Genomic DNA, 19,400 nt, shown 5'->3' on the forward strand with positions numbered 1-19,400 from the left:
TGTGCTGGGTTTGCTGCATAAGACACGGGGTGCAGGCCACTCCTCACTCTCTGTGGGAAAAGCAAGAGCTGAGCAAGGAAAACAGGAGGTACTGATGGGGAAACCATGTAGGCTGGACCTGGCGATCAATAGAAGAGCTGAGTAGGTGAAATCAGCTACTAGAAAATACTTTGTAAACAACAAAGCTCATGAGTTGTAAGCAAGAGGAGGCAACCACGGGCTCCTGGGGTGGTGGTACGCAGGAAGGACTAGGCAGGGGCCAGGGAGGAGGCAGAGTCGTGATAGTACTAGGCACGCCAAGGAGAGGAAGGCCTTGGGGACCCACTGCATGACGGCAGCTCAGGTTGGGGTCTGAAGGCCTGGGGTGACAGCAGAGACAGGGCGGGTTAAACTGGCTGTCTGGAGTTGGGGTTTCCCAAAGCTCCCCACTCCCAGCCTTGGCTTCCTGGATACCTGGGAAGTCACATTATTAGCCAGCCAGTAGAAAAAATACCTTTTTATTAATTATTAGGAATAATCCATTCATTTAATGCAGGGCGTGTGTCCAGGAGACTTAGGTACTGCAGGACGGAAGAGGGGAACCGTGCAGGAGGAACAGTGAAAAGGGGGATGGCCCCCCGCCTGCCACAAACTATAAACAGCAAAATAAACACAAAGAATCACAAATAATGGGGTCCTTCCTTGTGTCTCCTCCCATCCATTCTTCCAGAATGACTCCCACTGTGGTCCCTAGAGGTGCCAGGGCATCTGGAAATTCTGGGCTGGGAGTGGGGTGCAGTGTGTGGCCTCGAAGTTGTGCAGATGCTTCTGAGCCTGAGGGGAGAGGGTGGGACAGGTGGGGTGCAGAGCACGGACACCCTCCAAACCCACTGCCCACTCTACAAAAGATGTCGCTTCCAATGCTTATGGGGTACCCTGTTCCCAAGCCCCACATGTGCCCCCTGGCCATTCAGGCACCCCCTTCCTGCTTCCCACCCTGGAGCTCACCAGAAACAAAGCCAGCTGCCGCCGTCCATCCACACTCATGTCCTCCCCTGCAGAGAGGACACGCTCAAACTTGGGCCATGCACCTGGGTGTTCATCCCCAGCCCCCTCTCCTGCCCCGGGACTCCTTACCTACACTCCAGGGGAATTCAGGCCCGTGTTCGGCCTGGTAGGAGCGGAGAACGGACAGGCACCAGTCCTCCTCCACCTCCCATCGGCTGTAAATCGAGGCTGGTTATGGAGAGAGAGGAGTGCCCATCAGCAACCTGGCCCTGCTAGGCCCCCAACAAAGGCCTCAGTGGGTCCCCTCTCACCTTCCTCCAGCTGTGAGGAGGCCTCCAGCCACTGCCTCACCACTTGAAGACCCTCCTCTGCCATCACACGGGGATACCTACAGAGGGAGCGCCAAGGCAGGAGGTCGGGACCCAGTTCTCTGCACTCCTTATCCCTGACCCTTCTCCCCGCCCTCCTTGCGCTGGTGACGGCACACACATACACCCTGGCTCTCACCGATGCTGCAGGAGCTTCAGCAGGAGGTCATTGCCTCGGTTAGACATGATATCCTCAGGAACCCTGGAGGGTGAGAAGAATGTACACTGGAGGGGCTGGAGGCTGGGGAGGGAGGGTCTGGACACCTGGGTTTCTGGAGGGCAGAGGGAGGAGGGACAACTTCCTAGCTGTCTCTGGGATCCAGGAGGGCAGAGGTTCCCAGGCACTCACGTGGTGGTGATGATCTCATCCTTGGTTCTGCGGATCAGCAGCACAGGGCCCTGGTACCTTCAGAGGACAGTGTAGTAGGGAGGGAGAGTTCAGAGGGAGACAGGTGACACTGCCACCCCACCCCTACACTGGCTGCATTCTTACCCCCTGCTACAGTAGGGCCCCTTCACCCAGGCAAGCCCTTCACCCAGGGCTGAGAGTCTGAACACTTAAGAGTGGGCATTGCTCAAAGGCAGGCCTTGCTGGGAGATCCCTGCTATGCCAGGTATGAACTGTTTGGTTACCAGATCATGGGAGGGTCCAGGATCCCAGGGAAGCTGGGAGGGGTTGGGTCTGCTGGGGTGATGGCAGGGTCACTCAGGGGATGTGGGTCAGTGGCCTTTTGCCAGCTTGCACTTTACTACTAATTTCAGCATTTGAATACGCAGCACCATGTCTATGGTGGGGTGAGGCGGGGGAAAGGTGTTATATGCCGGACACTGGCCTGCCCTCACCTGCACAGCTGCTCCGCGTTGTTTAGATTGAGATGCTGCCTCACGGTCCTGGTCACCAGGCCCCCTAGAGTGAGATAAAAGTGAAGCGACAGCAGAGACAAAGCCCCTGCCCAACACAAAGGTCCCTACTGTTCATGGAGATAGAAAACTGAGGTCCCCAGACAGGGGAGTCCTCCTGCTTCTCAACAGGGTGACCTACTCCCCACCCACAGAAAGGGGAACCATCTCCAATTAGAACAGCTCCCAGTTCCAGCCCACCCCTTCCCTGCACTCACTCCAGCTGTCTGGCATGACCTTCAAGGCCAAGGGCACCAGGTCATCAAAGGAGGCATCCAGGATCACGGCACTAATGTCTGGATAAGACATGGCTGCCCACGTAGCTGGTACCAGGACAGGGAAGAAGGGTGATGATCAAGGGGCTTCTGCCCACCACCCCCACCCTCATCCCACTGATCCTGTAGGCGGACCCCATCCTCCCTACTAAGTTAGTCCCAGGTCTCTCCTTAACCCCTCACTTCAGTCAGCCAGGGCTCTGCCTGGAGAGGATGGAGAGAGAACAAAGTGCACTGAAGACAATACACACAGGAAACATTCACTTCCCTGACCTCCCCATCCCAGGACCCAGGTCTACTTCTTTTAATAACTGGGCACAAGGGTGGAAGGAAATATGAAGTGTATATGAATAGGATACCTTCCTCCAGACCCACTCAGAGATCCCAGTTCCATTCCTTTCTTTAAGCCTCCACCCCACTCCTGGGCCACCAGTGCGTTTCCCCACCTCTCCTGGGTTGTGGGGTAGCATGGAGATGGCATGAATGTGCCTGCGCTGTGGGGGTAGGAGAGAGGCCGTTACCGGTGAAGCCGCCAATGGACCAGGCATAGAGGATGATGTCCTGGGGATGGAAGCCCAGGCGGTGGATGGCAAACTGGACCACCACATCCACGGCATTGGCCTCATTCTGTGGGAACGGCACCCCCTGCAGGAAGAAGGGCAAAGGGTGCTGAGTGGGTCAGCACCAAAGGCTGGTTTGCCTGCCACCCCCACCCTTCCAGCATGGACCCTTCCTGCAGCTACCCTGCAACAGAGAAGATGGAACTGCAGCTCTGAACAGACATTTCAGAGTGCTACAGTCTTATTTCATGGAAGAATAAATCTGTAGTCTTATTTCATGGAAGAATAAATTTCTGTCAGTGGCATTTAAAAAGAAGAAAAGAGTGGGGGAGAGTACAGCTCAGTGGTATAGTGTGTGCTTAGCACGCATGAGGTCCTGGGTTCAATCCCTCATACCTCCCTTAAAAATAAATAAATAAACATAATTACCTCCCCCTCCAAATAAAAATAAATGTAATGATAAAAAAAAAAATCAGTAAAAAGAGGGGGAAAATACCCTAAAAAAAAGAAAAGAATAGGGTGGTGGAAGGGGCTCTTCTCTCTAGAAACCAGTCATTTACAGCAAGGTCCTCCCTCCCCTGCTCCTGCCAATCCCTCAGTGTGAGAGAAGGGGGCTTGCAGCCCCTTGCTCTTGGCACCCAGGTCACAGTGAGTGGGAGACCCCATAGAAATATACATGACTTTCCCTGACTCCAGGAGCTGACCAGAGGGAGACAGACCATCATTCAGGAAGAGGAAGGGATTCTAGAGAAGGTCTCACCGTGCTTCCAGCAAAGCCTGGATGATTCCAGCCCAGGACTGAATATCCAGCTGTAACACAGGGTATGGAAGGGCTGGAACTTTACTGCCCACGTCCACCCCCTGCCCCAGCTCTGGAAGAAGGAGCCACAGGACAATGGAGCCCTAAACAGCCCCCAACTCAGGCAAATAACTCCAAGCGTTCCCAGAATGGAGACATGACACCAAAGGTTCTGAGGCAGCAGAAGGGAGAGATACGTGATTGTTGGGGGCGGAACAGAACAAGGAGCATAATGAGGTTAGGGACACAGCCCAAGGGGAGGGATGTAAGTTTAGCAAAGCAAATCGGGAATGCACTTTGCCCCAAAGGCAAGGGTCTAAAACCTCTCCCAGAGAAAGTGGTTAGGCCCTGGGAAGCTGGGGACATTCCATTCCAAGGGGCAGAGATAAGAGGCCTGAGGCATGGGCCTACCTTCCAGAGGTGTGGAGACGCAGCCCACCTCATAGAAGCCCGCGTTCCCCTCACAGCAGATCACCTACAGGGGGAGCAGGAAGGAGCCAAGTTGGAACCAAACATCCCCCTAGTGGCAGGGAGGGCAGCCTGTGGGAGCTTCCTAGGGAAGAGGAAAGCTCACGTTTCTTGTTCTCTCCAAGGGGAATGGAAACATCTCATTTCACAGGGTCCATGAAGTGAGAAGAAAAGTGCTTAGCAAGCTGAGCCCTCAGAGAAAGAAGAATGATCTGAGTTGAGATGCTCAACCCCTCCAGCACAGTGTCGTTTTTCCTTGGAAGACCACCACCTGGATAGCTCTCAGGATGGGATTATGGATGTTTTTTCCCTTTCTGGTTTCTGGGCCCATTTTTTCTGTGACTGTTCTTTCATGTGGTATGCCAAGTGCTTTCCCTTTCCCTCCTGGGCTCCAGACTTGTGGCTAGATATACTCTACTGGTGCCCGAAGCCAGAGCCCAGATATGGTGGGACTTACGTAGACCCTCACAGCAGCTGGGCAGAGCCAGGACTAAAGCCCAGCTCCCTGTACTGCTGGCTCAGTGCTCGTTCCAGGGCTGTGGCATGGATGCAGGAGACTTCGGAGCAAGGCTGCCTGGGTTCAAATCCCAGCTCTCCCACTCACTAACTGTGTGATCTGGGGAAGTTATTCTGTGCCTCAGTTTCATCTGTAAAATGGGCTAATATAAACGGTACCTACCTTACAGGGCTGCTGTGAGATCAAACATATGCCCTGCATGTGTACGTGCTGTCTCAGCAGCAACTGTTACGATGATGACTTTTTTGATCCTTGCGTGTCAGCTCCTACTTCTTCATCTATTTCCCTATCACAGGGATTTCCTGCACCAAGAGGTCTTTAGGGTGTAGCTGGGAGATGGGGTTATCCCCACTGTGCTTCCTTAGGGGCTGTAGAACTGAGATCCCCAGAACCCCCACTGCCCTCCCCACATTCTGCCTTTGCACTCCCTGCTCCCTCTCACCAGCTTCTGTCCCTGGGGCTCAGCTGTCCCCCGTCGGTCCACAAACATGGTGTCAATCTCGTTGCCGTCACAGGCCAGTAACTTTGCCCGGCGCCCGTTACACTGAGTGTGCGAGATGCAACAGCCAGGTTGGACGGGCAGGAGGCCACATCCCAGGTCAGGGAAGAAAGGCTGTGGAGGGGAAAGGGAAGGGGAGCCTTACCTCTTCTACCAGCCGGGCCTGGCCCTGCAGCAGCACAGGCATGAGGGCCTTCTGGAGCAGATACACTGAGCCAGGATACAGCATCCGGCGCCCCAGCGTGTGTGCCACCAGGTAGCTGTGGGGAACATGGGTCTAATGAACCCCCAACCCCAGTGGGGCCCTGGCACCATCCCAGCCCTAGCACTCACAGACTCTGGGGCCTGCCTCACCCTTGACCTTCACAGGTTCATTTTTCCCCTTTCAGGACTTAATGAAACAATAATATATGTACCAACTTTTCAAACTTTTTCACGGCAACTTTTCAAAGATACTTTATATCATGGCCTGGTACATGCATATGCACATATAATACTGAAAGTTTTATGAGATAACACTTTCTATATACGATAAGTAAAAGCAAGGTAATTAACAATTATGATTCTGATAATATATAAATACAATTTATTAGAAGTCCCAAAATAGGCAATACTGATCACTGCGACATTCCCAATGTCTGCCATGTGGTAAGTGCTAAAAGCCTGGCACAGAGTAGGGGCTTAATAAATATTTCTTGAACAAATGTACTAATCTAGACACAAAAGATGTGGCAGGTGCTGTTCCTGAAAAAGACAGTTAAGCAGTTCCAGTTAATCCTGAAGTAGGATTTGTCCCCAGAACAACACTGTACAACCCCTTCCAACAGCCCCCTCAAAACCTCACACTTGGCTTGCCCCTCTGGTCAATCAGCACATGGTCAACAACCGACCACTAAGTCCACCCCTTCCTTGGTAGCCCACAACCCACCCCCCAGGCCCCAGCGACAGAATTCCCACAGTGCTGCTCCACTGTAAGATCCGGGTGGTCACTGGTGTTACTTCAGATGTCATCAGTGCCCACAACTACACTTTACTTGGGCCTCACCTCGTGCTCCCAGGCACCCAGGCAAGGTGGAAGCACTTCTGAATATGTTACCTACTTAATCTCACCAACCCTGTGAGCAAGTTGTTCACGGAGACAGAAAATGTAGCTCCTTCGAGGAGGAATGACCAAGGAGCAGAGGGGCCAGGGTAGGGCCGCAGCTGCCACCAGACCCTGCTGCGCTAAGGCTATGGGTTCCCTCCCCACCTGCAACCTCATTCTTCCTTCTCAGCCTCCCTGAAACAGCTTCTGAGTCAGACACAACTGCCTTGTGTCCCAGCTCTTCACGCTCCTCCTGTGAGACTCTGGATATCTGACCCTCTTCTTTTCACACAGAAACGTGAATCAAAATTACTCGGCTACAAATAATACGATGTATACAACATTCGGCTCAATAACTGACAGTTATCTAACAATGGAGCACCCAGTCCCAGAGCCTGCGCCCCATGCCCCTCCACCCCTGCCAGCCTCTGCTCCCTCTGCTCCCCACCTGGTGATCTGACAGGGCAGCTTCTTGACCCGGTCAAGGAGGGTGTCTGCCGTCCCCCGGTGCAGAGGCTCTGGGCGGAGCAGGGCCACGCCCCGGCAGGAAGGGCCCCCTTGGGACTCCTTCCTGAAGAATGGAAAGATGCAGGGGAAGACGGGGTCAGGAGCAGCAAGCTGGACGTCTGAGGTCTGATGGACAGTGGGGTCGAAGAATGAGGAGACGGCACTGGAAGGCAGGCACTGGAACCCAGAGAGGGTGGAGGTGGGGGACAGGTCAGAGTAGGGATGGAGCGAAAGAACTGGGGCCTCACCGGCTGCTGGGTTCTTCCCAGTGGAAGTCGACTGGCCAGCTTCTGAAGTCAAAGTTGTAGTTGGCAAGCTGCCTCTGTGGGAGGTCGAGAGAGAAGAGGGAGACCATGAAAAGGGGAGTAGGTGGAGGCCCACCTACCCACCCTCGACACTCGCATCATCCAGGGGACTGGTCCCCACACATTGCAGGGAGACAAGCAGAGGTTGACACTCTCCGGTTCACAGATGGAAAGCTCTGCCAGGGCCAGAAAAATCAAGCAAGGGAGGGTTCCCTAGCAGACACACAGGCCAGCCTGTCTGCCCTTGTCTAGAAGCGAGACCCAACACTCTTTGCTTTTCTAAAATCTAAGACTGACTCACCCCCAGAAAGGGTGGCTGGAGGTGCTGGTGCTTTGGAAGGAAGGGATGGGGGCTTGTTGGCTGGTAAGGCTCCCTTTCCCACCTGGGTCCTATACATGATGCAATCCTGAAGGATCAACATGTCTGTCCCAAGGTGAGGAGGGAGGGAAGGGGAAAGTCACACCCACAGTAGCTCCTTTGCACCAGGCCACCACTTGAATGAAGCCTCTCTGACTGTTCCATCCTCATGGCCACCTCCCTTCCCTCAACTCCTGCAGCCACGGGCCGTTGATGCCACCCAGACCATCTGTGCCTCTGTTCACCCCACTGAGTCAGCCCCCGTGCTTTTTGAGGGCAGCAAGAGCGGTGTCTTCCACTCTGCCGTATTCCTTCCCGCACCCCGAGAGCTCCCCTGCACTCTATTTTGAGAATAGTTTTTTTACTTTCTGTCACAGGAATTTTTTGACATTTTCAAAAATAGCTGGACTAAAAGAGAGCAATAGAAAAACTGTACAGAAATGTAAATGGCAAAACAAAACAAAATGAAGAAAAGCCCATTTCAGGCAAGCTCTGTTCAGACCTGGACCCAAATGCTCTTAGTCACTTCCCTGCTCTGTGACTCTGCTTGGGTCATGTAACCTCTTTTTGCCTCTGTTTCCTCAGACATATAAATAAGGGCAATAATGCCACCTTATGCGGTTGTGTGAGGACTAGAAATGGTGTATCCCAAATGCCTCAGCCGGCGGCATGGCAGAGCATCATTACACAGCTCCGTAAGTGGTGGTGTGGGGTGACCAGTAATATGATGACAGTGGTCATAGCTGTTTGATCCCAGAAACCCCTTTGCTCCAGGAGAGAGCTTTATAAAGCCCCAAGGCCCCTTCTCAAAGATAATCACACTCCAGCAGTGGCAGGGCTGGAACAAGTCCAAGGACAGTCTGCCCTGGCTTTTGTCCCTCCTGGCGCCAGACAGTACTCCTGGGCGTGAGAATGGATATACCTGTCCATCTCGTCCTATCCCTCAACAAAACCAGCTCAGTGTTCAATGCACACAGCAAAAAATAAACAGACATTTACAGAATGGGCCGCTGTGATGAAGAGAAAACCCCTTTCTAAGAAACACTGTGGAATGTTTCACATCTAGACAATTCTTGCAGGTGGAGGGTGGGGGATTGTTCTAGTGGAATATTTCATCAGAAGTGGGAGGGTGGAAAAATTCCTCGGGTGGACAGGTCACTTGTGGAGGGGAGAGGGGATCCAGTGACATGCAAGCAAAACACACCCCTGCACCCAACAGAAGCCGGACCAGTGCTCCGGGGAGGCAGCGGCACCTCTCACCTTGTTTTCCGCAGACTGGTCCCTATGTGTCGCCTCCAAGATGGTGATGAACTGCCGGTACTGGGGGTTGGTCCAGCGGCCGATGCCTGGTGGAGAGAGGATAGGAAACCATGTTAGGAAAACTGGGAAGCAAGATGAGTAGGTTTCAGGAAGAGAATTGGAGCTGGAGAAGACCCTGGAAGAAGAAGTGGGAGGAAAAGGAATAGAGGGCCCTGGAGCTGGGGAGATAGGAGACCTAAGCCAACTCCCTTTCTCCGTAATCCTCCGAAAGCATTCGTCCCCTAACTTCTCCTGTTTTTCTTTATAGACTATCGACCTTCTACCCTCCAGGACGTTCATTCTCCCCAGTCATAAAACACTGTCACACGCCCGCACGCTTCGCCCTTGCTAACATTGGGTCTCTCTTCTTTTCACTCCACCCATCCCTGATGCCACCCTTCCCTCTTTTCTGTATAGTCCAACTCCCTGTCATCTGGCTTCACAGCTTTTGCTCTTGCCCCATAATTATGTCCTCGCTGAATCTGAGTCCCCTTCCTTGTCCTCATTCTCATTTAACTGTGCCACCCAGCACTCCTCCTGTCCCTGGGGATTCCTTTCTCTTCTGCTTCCTGGGTCCATCTTTGCCTCATTCAGTTCCTGGACTGCTCCTCTCCTGCCTCCCTTCTACGTCCCTCTCGGAATCGAAAGCCATTCCTAACACTGGGCTCTTTTCTCTCCTCACTTGGCCCCTCAGCGATCGCACCTGCTCTCCCATGACTGCCAAGGAGTCTCAAACCCTGACTTCTCTGCTCCCTCTGACCCGAAGGAGTCATGCCCCAGGCACTGCTCTGATGTGGGAGAAACAGCAGGAAACGAGCGAGACACACGGGTCCGGCCCTCAGAGAGCTGGCCTTTCTGTTGGGGGTGGGGTGGGGCTGGGGAAAGACAGTAAATGAGTAAACAGGAACATTTCAGAGAAGCGTAAGTGCTATAAAGAAAACAAAACCAGAATGAACTAGAATGCTATGTGTTATCAAGGGGAGAGCCCCCAAACAATACTGAGAATGAAACATGCTGCAGGATGATTCGGATAGAATGATGCCATTTGTGCTAAAAAGGTAAAATGCGCCCCCCCAAATGCTACATATTGTTTATACTCACCATGTCGCAGACTTTAAAATGCCTATTTTTTTCATATTTGAAAACTCTGAAATCAGTGTGTGTTTTACAATTTATAGCTGCTTAGATTTAATGGAATGAGGTATATATTGTGTAAAAGTAAAAAATATGGACCAGGAAGAAAACCTACACCAGATGACAGTGGCTACTTCTGGGGAAAGAGGAACGTGTGACTGGGGTTAGATTTAGGTGGGAATGTCAACTCTATCTGTAATGCTTTAGTATTTTACTGACAAAACGTATTTGAAGCAATAGCACAAAACACAAACATTTTAGTTCTTTTTGGTATTTTGTTCTCTGGACTTCTCTGTACTGAATTTTTCCCCCAGATTAAAAAAATGAAGAGGAGTGGGATCTATTTTTAGGCAGGGTGATCAGGGAGGGCCTGTCTAAGGAGGGAGCCCAGCCCCATGGTGATCAGGAGACAGAACAAGCAGAAGGTCCTCACCTTGGGCTGGACCCACCTGTAGCCATCCAGCTCCTGACCCCACCACTCCCTTCTCAGGACCCCCCTCCCCCAGTTTTCATCATGTGCACCCACCAGAGGGCAATGATTTGGTTTGTCTCTCCATTTTTAAAATTGTGAGATAATAACATATGTACATAAAACATACATTCAGCTTAAAAGATACAAACATTCATGTACCAATCACCCAGGATGAGCAAGAGAACAAAGCCATCTCCCGCCAGGAGGCCTCCTTGGCCTGTTCCCTCCCCACTCCAGGTAAGCAGTCTCCTGAATTTCAAGATACCCATGCCTGTGATTTTCTTTAGTGTTTCACCACTTAGATCTGCATCCCTGTTGAACTTCATATAAATGGAAACATACTGCATAAACTATTTGGTGGTCAGCATCTTTCACTCAGCATAACACCTCTGAGATCCATCTGTGTTGCTGAGTGTAACTCTACAGTCTGTGTGTCTACCTTGCTCTATGGCGTTCTGTTGCAGGACTATACCCCCTAATGTATTTATCCATTCTGCTATTCGGGGCCATGCAATCCAGTTAGGGTTATTACAAACATATATATGGATATATATGGAACTGTTGTAGGGTATATGCATCTTTTCTAGGTAACAGCAAATGTTTCTGCCAATTATTTGTTTCTATTTACGACTCAAGCCCTTTAAGGAAAAGATCATGCCTTGACCATTAATTACTCCCCCTCAGAGACCAGCACCAAATTATATTTGCAGAAGGTACTTAATGAATATTTACCCAGTGATGGTATGTCCAAACCAGATCCCTCTCCACCTACCTCGGAGGCAGGCCACTCCTGCCAGTAGTAGAAGCAATGTCCCAGCATAGTGAGAAAATGGCACCACTTTGGACAAACTCAGGTAACCTGGATGGGAGAGGGATTATGTGAGACGCTTTCCCCCTTGACCCTCAGCTCCTTTCCCAGTTTGGTCCCAATCTCCACCCCACACCCTCTTTGGGGGACAGCCACACCCTCAGAGGAAGAAGATGCCTGATGGAAGAGGGAAGCCAAGCCATCCTCACAGGTTCCCTTTCCCCTTTAGGAGATGGGCTCAGCTGCCAACAACCTGCCCATTTCCTGTCCCACCACCTTGGAAACCACACTGACCTTTCCTGTACAAGTAGAAGAAGGCGAAGGGAGAGGAGTAATAAGAGATGGACCAGAAGACTGAAGCCTGCAGCAGAGAGACAGGGACAAGCAATCAATACACTCACACACATGCACGCACACACAAGTCTGCCATTTCCAGGCCTAGGCTCTGAGCAAAGTGGATAACCTGAAGGATAGTATCATATCAAGTACCTACTCTGTGCATGACACCATGCACACAGTAGGTGCTCAATAATTTGTTGAAAAGCAGTGTGTCAGAGCATAACACAGGCTGGGAAAACTAGGTACAGCTTCTATTTTCTTCATCTAGTCATCTCCGGACATAATTTCATCACATCTGAAGGCCAGTCTCTTTTTCTACTCAAGTCAATCAAGCCTCTTCAATCAGCTCTGCTCAGGACAGCCCCTGGCCTGGTCCCCAAGAGATGCACAAACGTCACCACAGGAACCTTGCCAGAGACAACAGCTGTCTCTGCAGCCAAAGAGGTTAGTTGCCAGGGAGGACAGGTCACTGGGGACTGCAGGACCCAGCACCTGGGGATGGTTCCAAGAGTAAAGGGTTTCCTCGTGGCTCAGGCTGCCCCAGAGAAAGCAGTGCACATGCCAAAGGGGAGTACCAAGTATGCGCGTTTGAGAGCCGTCTATGTGTGTGTGTTGGAGATGTCTGCTGCAAAGCCCAGAGCATTCCCCACCCCCAGGGGCGCTGCCTTCTCCTAGGCTGGGGAGGAGGAAGTTCAGGAGGGCAACTGGCTCTGAAAAGATGCAGTAGTAGTCTCAGATGCCCGGGGCAGACATACCAGTGCCAGGATGCTGTCAGCATGTTTCTCGAGGGCACGGGGCTGATAGTACGTATCCTGCCAAAACAGATGGTGGAATTAAGGACCCCGCTCATTGACAAGTTCTCCCTCTTCCCTTTCAGAAGCCCTGATGTGTGTCCTTTGGTTCTAGCCCCCAAAGCCATCTCTCCTGGGACACCTCTGGCTCCCAAGGAAGCCTCCCTTCCCCATCACAACTGAAAGCCTGATTTCCCACTCCAGACCATAGGAACAAACACGGGGGGCTGGACTTGGAAGGAAAAGTGAAAGCAACATTGGACGACTCTTGTTTTTTCACAACGCAGTTTTAAATGGGTTGTTTGCATATGGGAGAGGGGTTAGAGAAGGAAAAGACACCATGACAACTTTTAAAGGGAAAGAAGAGCCAGAAATAAGAGTGGGTTTTTGTTCGTTTGTTATTTAGGAGTAGGTGTGGCTGGAGGTGGGCAGTTTGCAGAGGACAGTAAACATAATTTGAGACTCCCGATAAAAAGGAAGACAACATTTACGGGCACAGCCTACCACCACCCCAGCTTTCAGGAACGCAGTGATCCTGGGGTCTCCAAGGTAGGCTGGGTGTGGGGTGAGGGGAGAGCGGATACACGATACGTTGAAGAAATCATTTTGAAATTCAAGGCCGGGGAGGATAAGCGGAACCGAGTGAGGCACTGAGTAAGAAGAAATGGAGAGCGTGATGGCAAAATCACCCAGCTCCGGAATCCGCGCAGGGTCTCTTCCAGGACTTTTAAGAGTCAATTGGGACCGGCAGGAACCACGACGGGTAGGGTGAGAGGCCGCGAGAGGAAAAAGGAGTGGTAGTCAGAATGAGAAAGCACTGGCAAACAGCGATAAAGCAGACGGCCAGTCCACAGGCGTGACTTTAACCCAGGAAGCACAAAGAGCGCAGACTTTGCGGACAACTGGCTTGACAAGCAGGCTCCCCCTATTTCCAATAATGGGCGCTTCTGGGGATCAAAGGCCGCAAAGGGGTTTGGGCCATACTATGTTTTTAACCAGGGGAGAACTCGACTCACCCAGGAGCTGGAAGGGGGGGTAGTGACTGAAGTTGGAGTCCCAGGGACGCCGGACGGGGCCCTTTCAGAGTCCCTTTCCCGGTAGATTTTGTAGAGCCGGGGGCCTAGGACGCAGCTCAGCAGCTTCGCCATGGCCCCGGGCCGGGCCGCTGCTCTTCCAGCAGCAGGTCCCCCTGCCGGCCCCGCCCTCCCCCGGCCTCTAAGATGTTGCGTGCCCTTGACGTCAGCACGTACCGGCTCCGCCTCGTGCCGAGTCGAGACATTTTCAGCGCTTCCCGAACAGAGTTTCGCGCACTTGGAGCTACGGGTACAGCAATGGACAGAAATTAGTCGGAGGCGTTTGGAATGCGAGGAGGTAGAGAATTATCAGACATAAGTAAATCAGTTTTTTCTATCCCTTATTATTGGCAGACTCTCGAGTGACAGTGGGGACGAAGAGTAGGATCATGAGCATTTGACAAGAGCAACAAAAAAGGTGTCTAGGAATACATCTAATAAAAGATATGCAAGATTTTACCAAGAAAATTACAAAAGTTCTTGAAAGAGGTAAACGAAGCCTTGACTATGTGGAGAGCTACGCCGTGGTCATGGATAGGAAGATTTCGTATTGTTAAGATGTGTGAAATACTGTAAAAAAAAAAAAAAAAAGATGAATTATCGTACTTAAGCTTGAACAAATCTCAAAACCATAATATTGAGTGGAAAAAAGAAAGCCACAGAAGACTGTGCACAACATGACACCATAGTATAAAATTAAAAAACACATAAAATTTAATGATCAAGTATGTGAAAGATAAAGAGTGAATTTAGAATGTTGTTATACAGCATAGAGCATCTTTGAAATGATAGTATTCTGTTTCTCAATAGGTATACAGGTTTGTTTTATTTTTCTTTGTACCTGACACCTACGTAATATATAAACTCTTTAGCTTTTCACTGCAGTAAACACATATACAGAAAAGTGCACCAGTTGAGTATATCCATGTGATCAGCAGCACCCAGTTCAAGAACATATCATTACCGCATCTAGAAGACCCTCTCCAGATTACTACCATTTGCTACCACCCCACCAGAGGTAATCACTATCTTAATTTCTAACCTTGTACATTAGCTTTGCCAATTTCTGCACTTTATATAAATGCAATACGTGCCTTTTGTTTCTGGCTTCTTTACTCTCATTATGTTTGTGACCTTGTTGCATATCTTTGTGGTTTACTCATTCTCATTGCTGTTGAGTGTTCCGTGTATGAATATACCACAGTTTATTTAGCCATTATATAGTTGTACATTAGATATAGTCTTTGGTATACATGAAATATTTCATCAAAAACAACTGTTAAAGGAATAGCCTTTGAAAATAAATAACACATTACAAACTATTAGAGCTATATGAAGATCTGCCCTAAGAGTCCTGCCTGGGGCAAAGGGATGAATCAGTGAATTTTCCAGGCCCCTGCTAGCCTTCTCCTTGAGTTAATAACTTAATATACTCATCAGAGGCTCAGAAGAAGTCTGTGGTGTGCCAGGCAGCCACAAGGAATGTCATTCTGTCATTTATGGAGTACTGACTGGGTGTGCAGTCTTGTGCTGGGGTTCCATGGAAACCAACATGAAGACTCATCTTCACTCATGGCTGAGATCTCTAGGGTTGGAAGGCAGAACAGGGAATGTAATTCCAGACTGATGGGATGTGGACAACCGTGACTGCTTCTGGGCAGACGTCTTAGCATGGAGAGTTTTTGATCTGACTCCTTCAGCTGATGTGGAGTCTGAAGGGTGATGGGGTCATCTTCAGAGTGGCCTGAACTGGGTCTTTTCTCTCTCGGCATGGAAAGGTGGTGATCATTTTTTCTCCCTGGTAGACATGCAGCTAGGCTTTATCTCCCCAGCATTCACATCCCCTTCAGAGGCCCTTGTCACTCCAGACTAGGGAGAATGGGCGTTTATCTGGGCTCTGTTTCCTCCCTGGGGATAGCAGGTCCCAGGCAAGAGAAGTTGGCAAGCTCTCCCCATGGCTGTCTTATTCCTACCCCTTCTGTGCTTGTGTGGGCTCCCCAAGGCTGTTGCAGGTAAGGAGCAGGAGGTGAGGGATTCTCTAGCTCTTCCCAAGGTTGGGAGGGACTGCTGCTATTTCTCCTTAGGGGCCTGGGGAAGGCATCTGGCTCACGAAGATAGATTTACCCCAGTTGACCTCCCCCTGTCTCTAGTACTGGGGAAGACCCAGAGACCATGAGGGTCCAGGTCAGGTACAGTTTCCTTTAGAAAACAAGAACGGACAAGTAAATGCTCATCCAGAAAATGAGAAATGAGGGGAAGGGAGATGGGCATTTCTTAACTATTCCAGCCTTTCCCCTCTTGCCCTCAGAGTCCTTCACTCACTTGGTGGGGATGGGGGAGTCCTACCCTCTTCTATTCACCTCAATTTTTTGTAGCTGTCACTTGAAAAATGTGCTTACAGCCAGGCCCAGTGGTGGGGGTACCCAGGAAGGGGAGGAAGGTAGGAGGTTGAGTGGTGGGGTTGTGGATTTGATGGAGGGCTCTGGTCTCATACAACCCCCTCCCCACAGACAACATCCAGGCCATCTATGTCGCCTTGGGGGAGACGCTGGAGCTGCCGTGCCCCTCACCGCCCACCCTGCATGGGGATGAAATCTTGTCATGGTTCCGCAGCCCTGCAACAGTCTCCTCTACTGTCTTAGTGGCCCAAGTCCAAATGGTCAGACCAACTCCCTACTCTGGGAAGCTCCAAAGGGAACCCCAGCTCAAACTGCTGGGAAACTACTCTCTGTGGCTGGAAGGGTCCAAGGAGGGAGACGCTGGGAGGTACTGGTGCGCTGTGCTGGGTCAGCACAACAAGTACCAGAACTGGAGGGTGTATGATGTCTCCGTGCTCAGAGGTGAGTGGGGGGCAAGCAGACCAGGGGCTACTGGGAGTTAGGGAAGCCCAGACAAAAAACGAAGGGCTCCCTCTCTCCCTCCAGGATCCCAGTTCTCTGCAAGGGCTGCAGATGGATCCCCCTGCTCTGTCCTCCTGTGCTCTGTGGTCCCTGCCAGGCGCCTGGACTCTGTGACCTGGCTGGAGGGGAAGGGTACTGTGAGGGGCCATGTACAGTCCTTCTGGGGTGATGGGGCTGCCCTGCTCTTGGTGTGTCCTGGGGAGGGGCTTCCTGAGCCCAGGAGACGTAGACCAAGAATCATCCGCTGCCTCATGCCACAGAACAAAGGGATCAGCTTTAACCTGGCAGGTAAACTGAGGGACACTATGGGAAGGATGTTGCCTCCAACACATCCCACACCGCTGGCTGGGGAGGAGGGGAGAGAGGAGGCAAATCTGTTATTGGCCACGTGGGGCAGTGTGGAGGGGGTCATTTTTGGTGGAGCAGACTGCTGCCTGGAGGAGGAGGACTCTTTTCTCATTGACTCAATCCATTTAGCAGAGAAGGGGGTTGGTTAAGCGAGCTTTCTCATGGAATAGACCATCAGCCAAGAGGGAGAAGAATTCTGGTGGTCTATATCTGTATTTAGAAATAGAATAATCTGTGACTTTTGTGAAAAATCCCTTAGCAGAGAGGAGGAAAGTAAGAATTATTGCTGGGGCAGTTGTCTTTTGAAGAAAGGATATATGCACCGATGTTATAATGGCCCATTGATAGTGGAGGCAGAAGGAGGAAAAATATATGATTGTTTTACAGTAAAAAGTCCATTATGCAGAGAAAGAATGCTATTGGTTGTAGAATAACCCATTCGCAAGGCAGGAGGGAGGAGCCAATGCCCATTATTTTGGTAAGCATAGGCCAATTAATGGGCAGTGACTGGGTTTTATTTCCCTCTCCATCCTCAGCACCTAATACGGTGTCTGGCACATGGTGGGCACTCTGCAGATGCTTATGGAGTGAATGAATGGAAGAACGAATAAACAGAAGGCACTGTCTTTTTTCTTGAAAGGGTGGATTACTAGGAAGGGTATGAGTTAAAAATTGCAGTTGTGACTCATGGTCTGCCCTAGAGTTAGCTGTCCATGTGTAGGCAGGGGGCACTGGCACTCTCTATCAGTGTTGGCTCAGGGGGTCAGGGCGAGAGGCCTGGAAATGGGAGAAGGGGGGTTGTGGATATTGGGGGCAAGGAAGCATATGAAGTCTTCTTTTGGAAGAGCCCACCAGACTATGGGGGAAGCTTCTCTGTGGGGCACAAGGGACAGACCCCCTCCCTACATCCCTCCTGATCCCTCTTGTCTTGTCCTTGCTGCAGCCTCCATGGACGCCTCCCCTGCCCTCTGTGCCCCTTCCACAGACTGGGGTGTGCCCTGGATCCTGATGCTGTTGCTTGCAGTGGGCCAGGGGATCATTATCCTAGTCCTCAGCATCATGCTGTGGAGGTGGAGGGTCCAGGGGTCTCAGGGCAGAGGTGAGTCCCTCCTCCCCAGAGGGAAGAAGAGAGTTTGTGGGCACGAGGCAGAGGGGGTGAGCTCACATCTTGCTTTATGTGGTCTTCCCTAGGGGAGGAGGGGGTAAGGAATACAATTCTGAGTTATCTGACTTCTCTGCCGCACCCGCTATGGCTCCTTCTCCCCAGATGCCTCAATTCCTCAATTCAAACCCGAGATCCAGGTCTATGAGAATATCCATTTGGCCCATCTCAGGTGAGGAGCTAGGGGGCAGAGGTTTAAAACCCAGAGGAGACTGGGGTGGGGTGGGGATCAGATGCTGGTCCCCAAGAGGTGGCGAATGGAAGTATCCTTAATCTGTCTTTCTCCTTTGCAAAACCCACAGCCCACCTGCCCCCAAGACCAGGTGATCTTAATGACAGCTGCTGGGAAGTGTCACCTGCTGTCTCCTTGGTCATCTGGCACCTGAAGGATTCCCTGAAAACCTTGGCAAGAGGGGAGGGGCTGGGAGTGCTACTTCCCAGTCCAGCTGGTCTCCAGCAGCCAAACTATGTTTTCTGTGTGTCTGTGTGTATGTGTGCGTGCATGTGTGTTTTAAGGGGCTGGGAGCTGAAAGAAAGAAGAATTATTTTGTGATGTCACCTATGAAAAGGTGTGGTTTCCTATCTCGCAGTAGCCAGTGACAGGGTGGCCTGAGCCTGCAGTACCATGGGATGAAGGGAGCCTGGGGTAGCTGGCAAGGGCTGAGGAGGGTTGGGGATGGGCAGAAAAGACACAGAGGAATCCAGAGGCTGGAGCGCTGGGAAAGAATCAGCTATGGGGAACCAAAGGACAAATGGGGGACATTGAAGAAGAGAGAAGGGAAGAGGCTCAAGGCAGAGTAAGGGGAAAGAGACAGACAGAAAGAGAGAAAAATAGAAGTACAAAGTGGGAGGATGGAGGGACAGAGAGAATGGAAATAACACTCAACTTGCTTCTAATTTAAGCCAGATCCTCACCCCCGTCTCCTTCTCACAAAGAGAAGTTGAGAGAGAATAAGCACCTTTAATTGGACCCCAGACTTCCTCAGATGGAAGGGGAAGGAAGGGGTCAGGATGGGGTGCCCCCCCCACACCCCTCCTTATCCTCAGCACTCCATTGTGGCATCCGGAGCAGGGAGCAGCTTGTCACCCTGACATCCTGACAGCCCCACAAGTCACATGCTCTCTCCTTAGGCAGCGAGAGTGTCCTCAGCGGTGGGTGGGTGGATTCTCCGGTTGGGTGTGTAATCTGGTTTGTCAGTAAACCATGGACAAGTCTGGGCTGGTGAAGCGGGGGAGGACACTGGTGTTCCTTGTCTCCTGTGGCCTCCTAGCCACACCCTCACCACTCCACCAGGGGCCCTTTTGTGTATCCAGTCAAGCTTGGGCTTCACTGGAGAAAGGGCCTTTTTGTGTATCTAGTCAAGCTGGGGCTTCGCTGGAGAAAAGCTTTCTTGGAAGTCTCACCTCAGCCTTCACGCTGCAGTGGCTTAAGCTAAGCTATTGGCAA

The 19,400-nt window shown here is 51.3% G+C and overlaps 2 protein-coding genes across 2 annotated transcripts; one reads left to right on the forward strand and one right to left on the reverse strand.

Annotated features, from left to right (window-relative positions):
* Positions 1-481: 481 nt before the first annotated feature.
* Positions 482-13,696, reverse strand: ABHD16A (abhydrolase domain containing 16A, phospholipase). The gene is made up of 20 exons (XM_006178769.2): positions 13,487-13,696; positions 12,435-12,491; positions 11,635-11,701; positions 11,305-11,391; positions 8,888-8,973; positions 7,213-7,286; positions 6,906-7,028; positions 5,519-5,633; positions 5,317-5,418; positions 4,301-4,364; positions 3,851-3,900; positions 3,052-3,175; positions 2,474-2,578; positions 2,199-2,262; positions 1,705-1,761; positions 1,495-1,557; positions 1,299-1,375; positions 1,117-1,215; positions 988-1,034; positions 482-813 (listed from the first exon to the last, which is right to left on the reverse strand). The coding sequence occupies exons 1-20, from the start codon at positions 13,616-13,618 to the stop codon at positions 730-732; spliced, it is 1,677 nt and encodes a 558-aa protein (XP_006178831.2). The 5' UTR covers positions 13,619-13,696; the 3' UTR covers positions 482-729.
* On the forward strand, positions 12,928-18,512 carry LOC102514693 (lymphocyte antigen 6 family member G6F). The gene is made up of 9 exons (XM_006178771.3): positions 12,928-13,019; positions 13,898-14,032; positions 14,416-14,561; positions 15,462-15,555; positions 16,054-16,383; positions 16,468-16,731; positions 17,735-17,890; positions 18,059-18,125; positions 18,256-18,512. Exons 4-9 carry the CDS (start codon positions 15,498-15,500, stop codon positions 18,278-18,280), a joined length of 900 nt encoding a protein of 299 aa, XP_006178833.2. The 5' UTR covers positions 12,928-13,019; positions 13,898-14,032; positions 14,416-14,561; positions 15,462-15,497; the 3' UTR covers positions 18,281-18,512.
* Positions 18,513-19,400: the final 888 nt, after the last annotated feature.

Source organism: Camelus ferus, chromosome 20 (assembly GCF_009834535.1).
Source record: "Camelus ferus isolate YT-003-E chromosome 20, BCGSAC_Cfer_1.0, whole genome shotgun sequence".
In the NCBI taxonomy this organism is placed as follows: Eukaryota; Metazoa; Chordata; class Mammalia; order Artiodactyla; family Camelidae; genus Camelus; species Camelus ferus.